This window comes from Denticeps clupeoides, chromosome 5 (assembly GCF_900700375.1).
Source record: "Denticeps clupeoides chromosome 5, fDenClu1.1, whole genome shotgun sequence".
NCBI classification, from domain to species: Eukaryota; Metazoa; Chordata; class Actinopteri; order Clupeiformes; family Denticipitidae; genus Denticeps; species Denticeps clupeoides.
The window spans coordinates 7,465,761-7,477,888 of NC_041711.1; the positions used below are offsets into that span (position 1 = coordinate 7,465,761).

Consider the following 12,128-nt stretch of genomic DNA (forward strand, 5'->3'; position numbering starts at 1 on the left):
TAAACTGATACGGTGTTGAAGTCATGAGAAGGGTGCAGTGCATTGGATATACCATGGAAGACACAGGGGGAAAAAATGGAGAATATATGGGACAACAGTGACGTTGCCGAAAACTGGATGTCCCTGCAAAATTGATGAAAAAAAAAACTGGTCAGGCTGCCAAGCAGGTGTACCTAATAAAGTGGTGTGTATTGTCATGTTGTCTGCTAAACCTTGTCATCTGTGCTCTTCATGTTCTCAAAGTCAAACCAAATGAAGAAGGCAGAGAGAGATTTACACTGAGCTCAACATTTAAATCCTCCTCACGCATACACCTTCACCCTTTCCTGCAGATGGAGCACCATCAGGTCGTTAATCAGGGACTACAAACGTATCAGGACGATCATTTTTGTAAGGTTATCAGAAGGCTGGGTGAATCAGTGTTTTCCTCTACCCATTTCTCTCTGTGAGAGAATGAATTAAGCCGTGGAGCTCGGGCCCAGCACACATGCACCTCTATCTTCCACAACGCAAGCCACAAATCTGACAGTCTCAGCTGAAGACGTCTGACCCACAGCACCTGAACCACAGCAGAGAGGAAGACAGGGAAGGAGGCCTTAATTGCCAGTTTTACTGTGTGGAATTCATTAGAGCCTCATTAAAGATCACTCTCTTCAGGCGCACCTGCAATGGAGTCATGATCGCCTCCCTGGGCGCATCCAAGCAGAAATGGCACATCATTGAAATCAGTTTCAAAAAAGGAAAAAGCAAATTACTGTCAGTTTTCCTGATGAGTGAGTCAGGTCTGCAGGCAGGCAGTCTGAGGATGGGGACATGACAGGGTGCTTTGGGGGAGGCTCGGACCCGCTTTGATGATGTCAGGTCAGACATCTAACGTGGATGTTGCTTTGTTTTGCTGCCGCTTTATGGCTGGTTGGGTTGCATGTCCCTCACTCACCACCCATATACACTCCCACCCCCACCACACCTGCCTACAGAACAGCCTTTGTCGTGTTTGTTCCTTGTTCTGAGAACTTCAGTGCCTGCTGGACACTCTTGCCTGGTAGGATCGGGGTCCCCAGGGGATGGAAAAAAAATCCCTTGCTTCCTGTGCTTCAAACATAAGAAAAACAGCCACCCAATAGACAATTCCTTGAATAAAAATGAAAATAGCCACACCATCTGGAAGACAAAATCACAGCAACAGAACAAACCTTTTGTTAAAGTGTTGATCACCAAGCTCATGCTAACTTAACTGTTTGGAAGAGACCATTTAAAACCACCTTGAATAAACGGTCACTTGTTTTAACATTGGCTGCTGAATCATTTCAAAATTATGAAAAAGACATGCAGACCATCCTGGTTCTAATTCTCAGAAGCATGTTGGATTCTTTACAGTTCACCCAACCTCAATATGCGACCTTTGTAATATATACATAGAAAACAAAGAATTAAATATGAATAATAAAAGATGTAATACTGTTGTTCCTGTGGAGTGATGTGTAGAGCTAACGCCTGTAAACCAAAAGTTCGAATCACCTCAGAAACAACAACGCTTTTATAATCATTTTACACATAATTAGCATTTTCTCTGCCTTTGAGTATATGAGAATGTTTGGTAGACTAACATCATCTTACACACACACATGTGCCCATGGTCACAGTGACAGGAACCAGTTTTCATATGTTGTATTCCCATGGTAACAATAAGGGATGCACCCATCACAAATGTGTCTCCCAAATTCAGATTTATTTACACTCAAATGCCAACATCAGATTCCTGTAGACAAAATAATTCATCATCATTTATTCTGTCTGTGCTGTAACATGCTGTCTGACACTTTACCGACTGGCTGCTATTTTAAGAAATAAACAGTCAACCGTGGGCAAAGAAGGAAAAATGATTGAGGCATCCACAGTAATGATCATTTTATTTTAGCCATTCTATGATGAAATCCACACCATGGTGTGATCTCCTTGAGTGTTCAAGTGAAAGTGAAGTGATTGTCATTATGAAACATTGCAGCACAGCACACGGTGACACACAACAAAATGTGTCCTCTGCTTTTAACCCATCACCCTTGGTGAGCAGTGGGCAGCCATGACAAGCGCCCGGGGGAGCAGTGTGTGGGCATGGTGTTTTGCTCAGTGGCACCTTGGTTGATCGGGATTCAAACCGGCAACCTTATGATTATGGGGCCGCTTCCTTAACAGTTAGGCCACCACTGCCCCAAGGCCCGTCAGGTCAGGTGTGGACACTTTTCTCAAAGAGTGACCCGGTAGCAATGTAGCATACTGAAGCACATGCACAAGAGCAGAGTTCCTCACACTGATCAATAAATAAGAGCCTAAGAGCCCGGCTGTGCTTTTCAGAGGTAGCAGGGAGCCGAACTGTTATTCTGAAAGAAAGATGAGACTAAATTACACTTGCCCTTCTCACAGGGGTCAGGATATTATTCACAGGACACTGTTCTAGTGGTGCCAAATGCCTCTCAGCACTGTATGCAAAGTCAAACTCTACCCTGGCAAAGCTCTCATCCACGCTGATCTAAAGTAGCTTTCAGCAACATCATCAAATCGTTACTCCTCCTCCCGCTTCATCTGCCGCGCTCACCCCCATTCCACAGCCTTTAATGGTGATGGAGAGTAGGGACCCTTTAAACTTTTCCCGTTGACTTTGGCATCAGATGCAGGAAACGGAGCACAGAGCCCTGCACAGAAAGGGCATCCCATATCGAAAGGTGGCGAGGAGTGAAGGGGCTGCCGCCCAAATGTCAACTACGTGAGCAACATTAAAACGCATTATAGCCCAGAAGCGGATGGGAGGGGGAGCGAGAGAAGGACAGAAAAAGGAACAAAGACAACTTATTCCAGAACTTACATGATTTCAGGTTACTTTTGAATGGCGAAGATAACTCTGTTTTTTGTTGTGCACAAATAAAACAGGGCTGTCCCCACATAAAGCAGCACTCACAGTTTGTCAGCTGAGTTTTATTACTGATGGAGTGAGGAGCAAAGATGAGCTTTATTAATTAAATTTACTGACGACCTTGGGATTTTGGCAGTGAGAGACAAGGAAGTTCTGCGATGCCAGAACTAAAACCAGTGATGCCATCTTTGCCTCATGAATTATGAGCTTCTGAATACCTTAAACACCCCAAATCTCCTCAGATAAATATCAGTACAAAAAAAGCAGATCAGAACAGCGAGAAATAGTCAAGGGTTTGTGTTCAAGTGACATCAAGGCAATAAACATATGATATGTAAAAATAAAAGATATATAATGAAATGCTGATCTTTTCTATAATGTTTTTAGAAGAAATCAATAGAAATACCTAAAGCAAATATACCTGACAGGTTATGAAAATAACCATCCATCAACCAGTCATCTTTATCACAGCTGATAAAGGGCAGTGGTGGCCTAGCGGGAACTGAAGCGGACTCATATTCGGGAGGATGCGGGTTCAAATCCTGAACTGCCAAGGTCCCCTTGATCAAAGTACCGTCCCACACACTGATCCACAGGTGCCTTTCATGCAGAGGACACATTTCACTGTGAGCACTGTGCACTGCATCACAATTCCAATCACTTCACTTTCACTTCACGCATTCACTGCATCCCAACATCTTCGTTGCAGGCTGAATGCTATTAAACACACATTGGGCAGTGGTGGCCTATTTGTATGGAAGTGGACTCATTACCGCCAAGGTGCCACCAATTATATATATACTGTATATGTCTCATACACAGAAATTAACACAGTCAGCTTTCCACTGCATTTTTTCATTCAGCAGTGCTCAAGACAGATCAGTTATCGTTGATATGATGCTATTCCTACCCCAGTGAGAGCGGAGGGTCAACAGTGGATATTGGTGACCTTCTTTTCGAAGTTGTATGATCTCTCCACCAACTATCGAAAAGATCTTTGATCCTAATCTTTACTACAAACTACACACTCAACATAGCAGAAAAGGTCAGAGTCTTCATACTACACACAAAAGAGATGACATCTGACCCCACAAGGCTTTTAAAAGGTCATAGACTCGACCTGGAGCATTTGTCTCAGCCTACACGAAACTCTGCCAAAAAACTAAACTAAAAATCCAACACAAAAGCCAAGAAAACTTAGACCTAGAGTGATCCATTTTTGAAGACTGGTGTGTATGCAGACTTCTGGGATCTTTACTGAAGGATCTTCAGCAGATGATTGTTCTAATTACTTATCTAATTAGGCATTTAATTCACATTGGACCTTACTGCATAAGACTGGATACCTCTGTGTGGGTTTGTCACGATACTGAAATTTCAAACTCAATACCGTACTGAGGATGGGACTCAAAACTATTTTTAATACAACAGGGCATGACTGTGCGATATGGCATAAAATTCAATATAAATTAAACCATAGATGGTATATCAGGCAGTATATAATTTGATCTGTAAATTTAAACTGTTTTTGAAAGTGTAACATATCTACATAGCAAAGGCACTGCAGCAGGAAGTTGTATAAAAAAAATAATTTCAAAATAGTCGTGAACGTAAAATATTCATTGTGCAAATCTGCAATTATAAAAAAAAAAGATAACAAAGGTCTTCAGCTCAGTAAAGTTAGCAGTTGGTCCTGTGTTTGTTCACAGAACTGCATTTTCTTTCTCATTAAACAAAAACCTAGAAATGTCTACTTTCACAAAATCATGTATGTCTGTGAACTAACATAGACACATTGTTTTTTTTATTGCTGCAGTCAATAAATAGTGAAAAAGCTAAATTAAGAGCCACTCTTCGAGCTTTTGACAATATGCAACGTTTCAAATAAAACCCTAAACATAAACCTAATCCTTACCCTATTATCTACGGCTTTCACAAGTGTAAAAGTGCATGGTGTACATGGATTTACACATGTAGTTTGATCCCAAGTTAAAAACAAACAATCACAAACTGTCTAAAATAAAAAAAATATTTAAATTGTGGAGATTTCTAGGTTTTGATTTAATAAGGAAGAGAAAATACAGCGAAGATTTGTGAATGTCTGTCAAATACAGAACTCACCGCTAACTTTACTCAGGTCATATTATCGATGTTGCAGCAATGTTTTTAACAAGCTGTCCTCTCATCCATTTCCTAAAAAGAATGCATCGTGCTGCAAGCGCATGTGGTTTTTGCGCATGTGATTCAGATATTTCTGTGGTAGGCCGGCATAATTAAAATCGCTCCCGTTGGACAACTTTATATCGCATACGGTTTATACCACACCACACCGTATGTTTATATCGCACAGTAGTTCTACAGGGAGAGAAAAAAACAAACACAGGATCTTATTCCAGGTAGAATATTTTAAAAGAAAAGTCAGAACACCACAAACACACACAAACACACATATATATATATATATATATATATATAAATACACATACATACACACACACACTACATAAAGAAATGAATAAATAAACTGATAGATAACAAATGAACAAATAAATAAACACATTAATTAATTAAAACTGCATTTAAACTGCAATAAAACTAATTTACAACATACAAACCATACGGAGAGGTACTATAGTCCGGAAGTTCATGTTTGCCAGGCAAGCTCGACCCGACCTGAACCGGACTAAATGATCAAATTTGAGCCCGACTCAAACCCGAAATGCTTCCAGACAGTGCTCTTGCTTTTTACAATTTCTAGTAAGCTTAGTACTGCAGAATTATCTTTAAAGCATGTCTCTCGGATAAACATTGCGTAGCCGGGGAAGGGGCAGCCTGCCCCTTTTTTTTTTTTTTTTAGCAATGCCTGTTGAAAATTGCTGGCAATTTCTGTGAACCGGCAGATGCATGGAATAAATGCATGAAGTAGCATACATTCTCACATACACACCTCACACCATACATTAATTCACTCAAGTATAATTCCTCATCCTAATGGTTGTCACTAAAGACCAGAGTACATAAATTTGTAAATATGAACACTATATCATTAAGCATAAAAGTACGGGTGGATACTGGCATGAGTTGACAGTGTGGACCATTCCTGTTCCCTCCTTTAATGCACACTAAAACGATTATTGCAAAAGCATCCAAATTTTTTACAAAGGCGGCCAGTATCAAAACACAGTCAGATGCTATTTAAAAAATGTCATCATATAATTATTAGGTCATTACAAAAAGACATTTATTTATTTATAAGACTTCTGGCATGAGATAATAAAAAAATAATTGAAGCCAATTTGTTTAAAGCAATATAAAAAGTTCCATCCTTGTGCCAAAGGATTTTTACCACTGCGTTATGGGAAAAATCCAAATTCTGATCAAAACCGGAATAAAATGATGGATGGATGAAACACAGACAGGAAAAAACACACTGGATGAAATTTCTGATGAAGGCCAGTTCAGATCTGGTAATGGACCACATCTGGTTCATGTAATTACTCTTCAGCACATATTTAGACACAATTGGCACTGTTTGCGCACTGATTTATTTTGGCTACCACACTATCTTACTTTGTGGTGCGCTGACCATGCAGCACTCGACCTGTAGATGCTCTTTAGTGCATCCTGCTAGGCTTCAAGGGAAATGACAGCCTGCATTGTGGCCTTATACCTCTAAGGCTATGGATTCTTCACGGCCCTCCAGTTTTGTTTCGCTACCCAAAGGCATCAAAACTAGGTGTACTTATTACTCTAAAATGGCCATAGGTGTGAGTATATGAGTGAACGTTGTGTAAATGACACCCTGGGTGAGTCCTTGCCCTGCACCTCATTCTCTGGCAGCCTCAACCAAGATCAGGATTAAATAGATAGTGGATAGTGAGTGCATGAGAAAGTAAATGCATGTACTTTCAATGTGTGTTTTTGATCATGTGTGTTTTGATACGTATATTTTGTCATTTCAGCTTTCAATTAAAATAGCAATTAAAATCACAGAACATACAGTTGTGGCCAAAAGTTTTGAAATCTTTGTTTGTTGGTTGTATCTATGGCTGCACGATTTGGGGAAAAAGACATATTGCGATTATTGAGATAAATTTTGCGATTATTGAGATCAATATTGCGATACGCGATTGCGATATGATAAAGGACACTTGCTTGTATATCAATGAAAAGTCGCAAACTAATAGTGAAATGTTTCATTTCAAAGTGAAACATACAAACTACATATAACAACCTGAAATGCACAGTGCTTTCAAAATACAATATTCTACAAATATAAAATAATCACAAAAAACTCTTGTTGTTTGGAGGCTGACTTGAACACAGGGATGCATAGCTTTGCTAGCTTAGCTAAGGTTAAGATTTGTAAACTGAGGTGAATTTCTTTCGGAAACCTTCAAAGTTTGAAAAAAGTTAACTAAACAGCTAAGAACAGTCTAAATAGTAAATGCCTACGTTTAGCCAAAACGTTGTTTGGAGGCTGACTTGAACACAGGAATGCATAGCTTCGCTAGCTTAGCCTAGCTTAGCTAAGGTTAAAACGGGATTTTATAATGGCCAAATATATTCAAAACAATTGTCCCGCTTTACCTATGAAATGGGATCTGGTTTGGAGCGTACAGCAGTTTGTACAGCCCCAAGCAGCAGAAGAGTGAGGCATTTTTTGCACTTCTCTCCATAGACATGTATATGCTTCACGCCACAGCAGAGCCTCTCGCAATATGGCGGCGACGTTGACGTACGATGCAGCGCGTCATGCGGCGTCTAACCATATGTCTCCGAATCGAAAGTCATGTGACCAAATACGTCACATCCGACTGAAGTGAGACTCGCAAACTTTGAGAGAATGAGAGAATGGATCGGATATGTTGCCTATCCAATCCATGTACTAATCATTTAAATCGCATCTTTTTGCGTTAATGTAATCGCACAGACTGACATCGCGATTACGATAAGATTAATCGTGCAGCACTAGTTATTTCTGTGGTGTATAATTACAAGCATTTTCAAAGGCTTTTAGAGACAATTTGCCCTGGCATGCTATCAATCAACTTCTGGGCCAAAGTCTGACTGATGTCAACCCATTCTTTCATAATCAGTTTTAAGAGATTGTCAAAATTTGTTGGTTTTTGTTTGTCTAGCCCCTTCTTGAGGATTAAACACAACTTCTCAATTGGATTAAGGTCCGGAGAGTTTCCTGACCATGGACCCAAAATTTCAATATTTTGTTCCCGGATCCACTTAGTCATCACTTTATGCTCCATTATGCTAGAAAACAAATTATTCTTCACCAAACAGTTCTTGGATGGTTGGAAGAAGCTGCTGTCGCAAGATGTTTTAGCACCATTCTTTATTCATGCTGTGTTCTTAAGACAAAATTGTGATTGAGCCCAGCACCACACATGATTGGTCTCAGGATGTTTAACTGTTGGCATGAAACAGGACTGACGGTAGCACTCTCCATTTACTTCCCTGTACAATAATTTTTCTAGATGCCCCAAACAAGGGCTTCTTCAGAGAAAATAAATTTTCCCCAGTCCTCAGTAGTCCAATTCCTGTAATTTTTGCAGAATATCAGTCGTTCCTTGATGTTTTTATTGGAGAGAAGTGGTTTCATTGCTGCCCTTCTTGACACCAGGACACCCTCCAAAGGTCTTCGCCTCACTGTGCGTGCATATGCACTCACACCTGCCTGCTGCCATTCCTGAGCAAGATCTGCAATGGTGGCACCCTTATCCCGCTGCTATCTCAAAGAGACAGTTCGTTTTTTGTGGGATTAAGTTCATTTACCTAGCAAAGAGGGATTTTGCAATTCATCTGATCACTCTTCATAACATTCTGGAGTATATGCACATTGACATAATAAAAACGGAGGCAGCAAACTTTGAGAAAAGCATTATTTGTGTCATTCTCTAAACCTTTGACCATGACTGTACTTACTGAACACCTACGATGACAATACTTTGCCGATCAATATTTTATTACAGGCATTTGGTAAGACTAATGTAGGTGTAAACTGGCTAACAATGACATTCACTGTCACCTGAAAAAAATAGAAATGCCAAAACAGCATCCAAATGTGTTATGCCATGTCAGTAGTCACAAGACCTACTGAGAATTCCTTTTAAAGCAACCTGTGATGTGTCTGGTGGCCTCACCTCATTCTGCAGCTCGTCATCACTCTTGGAGGAAGACAGCATTTCGAACAGGGATGTGCAGAGCTCCTCCACGCTGGAGGAGGCCATGTTCCCACCACATTTGTATTTCTCCACTTCCTTTCGAAGAATGGAGCTTCCTGTGTCCAAGTTAACACCAGAACACTGTGGGGCTCTGTAAACCCCCACATGGTTAATCAGAAAGCCCTGAAAGTCCAAGCCTTCATCTGTACCATCCAGCCATGGAGGAGGATCCAGGGAATCCAAAGTGTAGCCATCGAAAGAAAAGGCAATGTTGCGACCAAAGATGGCACCACGGTCCCAAGCTCGACTGCCATTCTGTGTGCGAACAAAAGCCTCCACCTGTGACTCACCTACAGAGGTTACCATGTGAGAAACAGTGGAGTAGCAGGACTCAACAGCTGAGCCCGGGAAAGGGCCAAACATCTGTCTGATGGCTTGTGTCTCTTCATGGCCCACCTGGTCTTTATTGTGCAACGTCTGAAACAGGAAGACAGCTGCACTTTCAATAGTGTCCTGTCCAGTGTCCACGCCCACTACAGAAGGAAAACAAGAGGAGTTAGCCATGGATTCTCTCAGAGCAACACCAACTTAAACAAATTTGAAAATACAGAGAAGTCAACATTTCAGAATATTACTCCAAACCTCACCTTCCATTCCACAGCTAGAATTAAACCATTCAGACCAGATCAAAGTTTAATTGTCCAATTTGATTGAGAAAAAAAAAGTCTGAGCACAGAAGAACAAGAAGAGATGAAACAGATTTAAACCAATTAAAACAGACTAAAAGCATCTCCTCTACTCTCTCTCCGCAGCCAGTGAGGCACAATATGTTCTAATTGCCCATTTCCATAGATTTTCTTTCCAGTTAAAACTTGTGACTGGCAAATGGGGATGAGAAAACCAATGCATCTCCACAATCAAACCTAATACAAGCGGAGGAGGTCTCTTCTCCACCCTTGTGTATTAAAATCACATCATTGCTTGAATGTGGTAATGCCATACATAAAGATATACGGTACTCAGTGCCAGGCAAGGTCACCAATAAAGTCAATGTTTCCAATAAAGTTCTATTCAACTGCCAATATTAATAAGCTGAGCACCTTTATCTGAAATTTTAATTTTAGCATAGCAACTGGTGTTATGTTAAAAATGCAATCTTCAAATCTCATTTCTGTCTGAAACTGAGACAGTATTAAACCGCTGGTGACCACCTGAACAGAAACTAATGTGACGTCAAATATTGGGTATAAATGTCATTTTTACTGTCAATATAAATACAGTATAACACATCTATTTTGCTATATTGAAGTGCTCCTCACTTCCTTAACAGAAGGAAGTGCCCAAATTCTCAAATTATGCTTTTACTGGTAAATACCTAGCACAAATCACTCAATTAATTAACTGATTTAATAATAACAATTCAATAATTCATGTTGATTACCCAAACAAGAAAAGACATATGCATGTTATTATATTAATGCATTGAACCACGTATCTGTTTTGTTTCAGGAAAACATGAATCTTTCTTAATCTTTTAAGAATCTATTGATTAAAAAGTAGCCAGAAAGTTCACACAGTGACCTGCAGCCAAATCTGACAGGATAATGACATCAAGCCCTTAACCCGTGGAACAAAGATTGTAAACACACACATGCTTTTCAGTGTAAATCGTTTTTTTAATACATCACCTGTACTGCATACTACTTTCATGTACTACTGACTTTTGTTTCTCCTCAAGTGGGAAGGCCAATGTTCCTGAGATATGTGGTGGGACTAGAGCAGAATCCCTTCCTCTGTAATTCTCTTCTCTGCAAACTTCCCCCCGCAAGCAGGATGAGAGAAACAGGGTCCTGTTTGACTTAGACCAGAGTCGGGGGAGACTGATCTAGTTACAGCGCACATCCTGGCAGATAAATGCCATGGCCAAGCCTGCATTCCATGTATTTATTTGGAAGTGGCATGTTTTCAACATGATTCATCAGTGCTCTGGCTTAGTCGTAGGTGCTTTCTGTGGTGGACGGGGGCAGCATGGTCAATCGTCTTCAGCTATACAGCAGCCTCCTAATATGACCACACCAATATTAACAGAAGTACTACCAGGTTATAGAGCTGAAGATTACCTATCTGTTTGGCACACTGCAGGATGCTCTTGAGCTCCTGGGTTACAGCTTGCTGTTCCTTCTTCTCCAGGTGCTGAGTGAAGAACTGGACAATCTTCTGCCATGTCAGACCCTCTCTGGAGAACTGCTCCTGTCTCTTCAAACGTTTGGCCTGCAACACCAGAGAAAACTCAGGGGGCCGCAATACAGTTATAATAACTTCTCTCTGATGCTTTTATGTGCAAAGACATCAAGGATATGGTTGAGCAGATTAATAATATCAACTACTGTTTATTTTAAATATGGTGATTTAATTAGTTTTCACCAAGACTAAATAAGTTGTGCAGAAGAGAGACTCCATAAGTGGCTTACACTGACTCAACAGGAGACTGACGTCATTACATGTGGCTAGCTAATAATGCTAACTGTGCAAGGGTAGCTTTCAAAACCCACATGAATATGGATGTTTGGGTTAAACCCTGGGCATCCGAGTTCTTTTTTACCCCATAAACAAGGGGTCAAGAACAAAAGGCCTGCTCTCAATGTCAATAACACAGTCTCTTTATCAGCAGTTTCACCCTCTCAGCTAAAATGTGCTGTGCCTGGCTGAGATTATCTCAGCAAAGACCTTCCTTTTATATTTTAAAACAAGTGATGCAGGAAGTATTAATATCGTGGATATGAGGAGGGTGACCTGTTTCATCACAGCATCCTTCTCACACATATGAGCTTGTTGAGAGAAGACCGTTTGCCTCGTAATACTTTATTCTTCAGTAAATTGCTTGACATAGATAAGATTTGTGATTTTTTTCACTGCTTTTAGGACTTGTAGCCAAAGGGCTGTAGGTTCCCATCCTTAACTGCCAAGGTGTCACTGAGGTCCCCTTGATCGCTTTCAATTTTTCACTAATTTGTAATGCATAGTTACTAAACCAGAATTGT

At 40.4% G+C, this 12,128-nt stretch overlaps 1 protein-coding gene across 6 annotated transcripts in view; it reads right to left on the reverse strand.

Annotated features, from left to right (window-relative positions):
- ascc3 (activating signal cointegrator 1 complex subunit 3) overlaps nucleotides 1–12,128 on the reverse strand; it is a 131,061-nt gene that overhangs the window by 97,353 nt on the left and 21,580 nt on the right. For all 6 annotated transcript variants that reach the window (XM_028978935.1, XM_028978931.1, XM_028978934.1 and 3 more), the window contains exons 3-4: nucleotides 11,208–11,358; nucleotides 9,067–9,620 (exon numbers count right to left, since the gene is read on the reverse strand). In XM_028978935.1, the coding sequence (XP_028834768.1) occupies nucleotides 9,067–9,620; nucleotides 11,208–11,358 (705 nt within the window). The remainder of the gene's footprint in view (nucleotides 1–9,066; nucleotides 9,621–11,207; nucleotides 11,359–12,128) is intronic.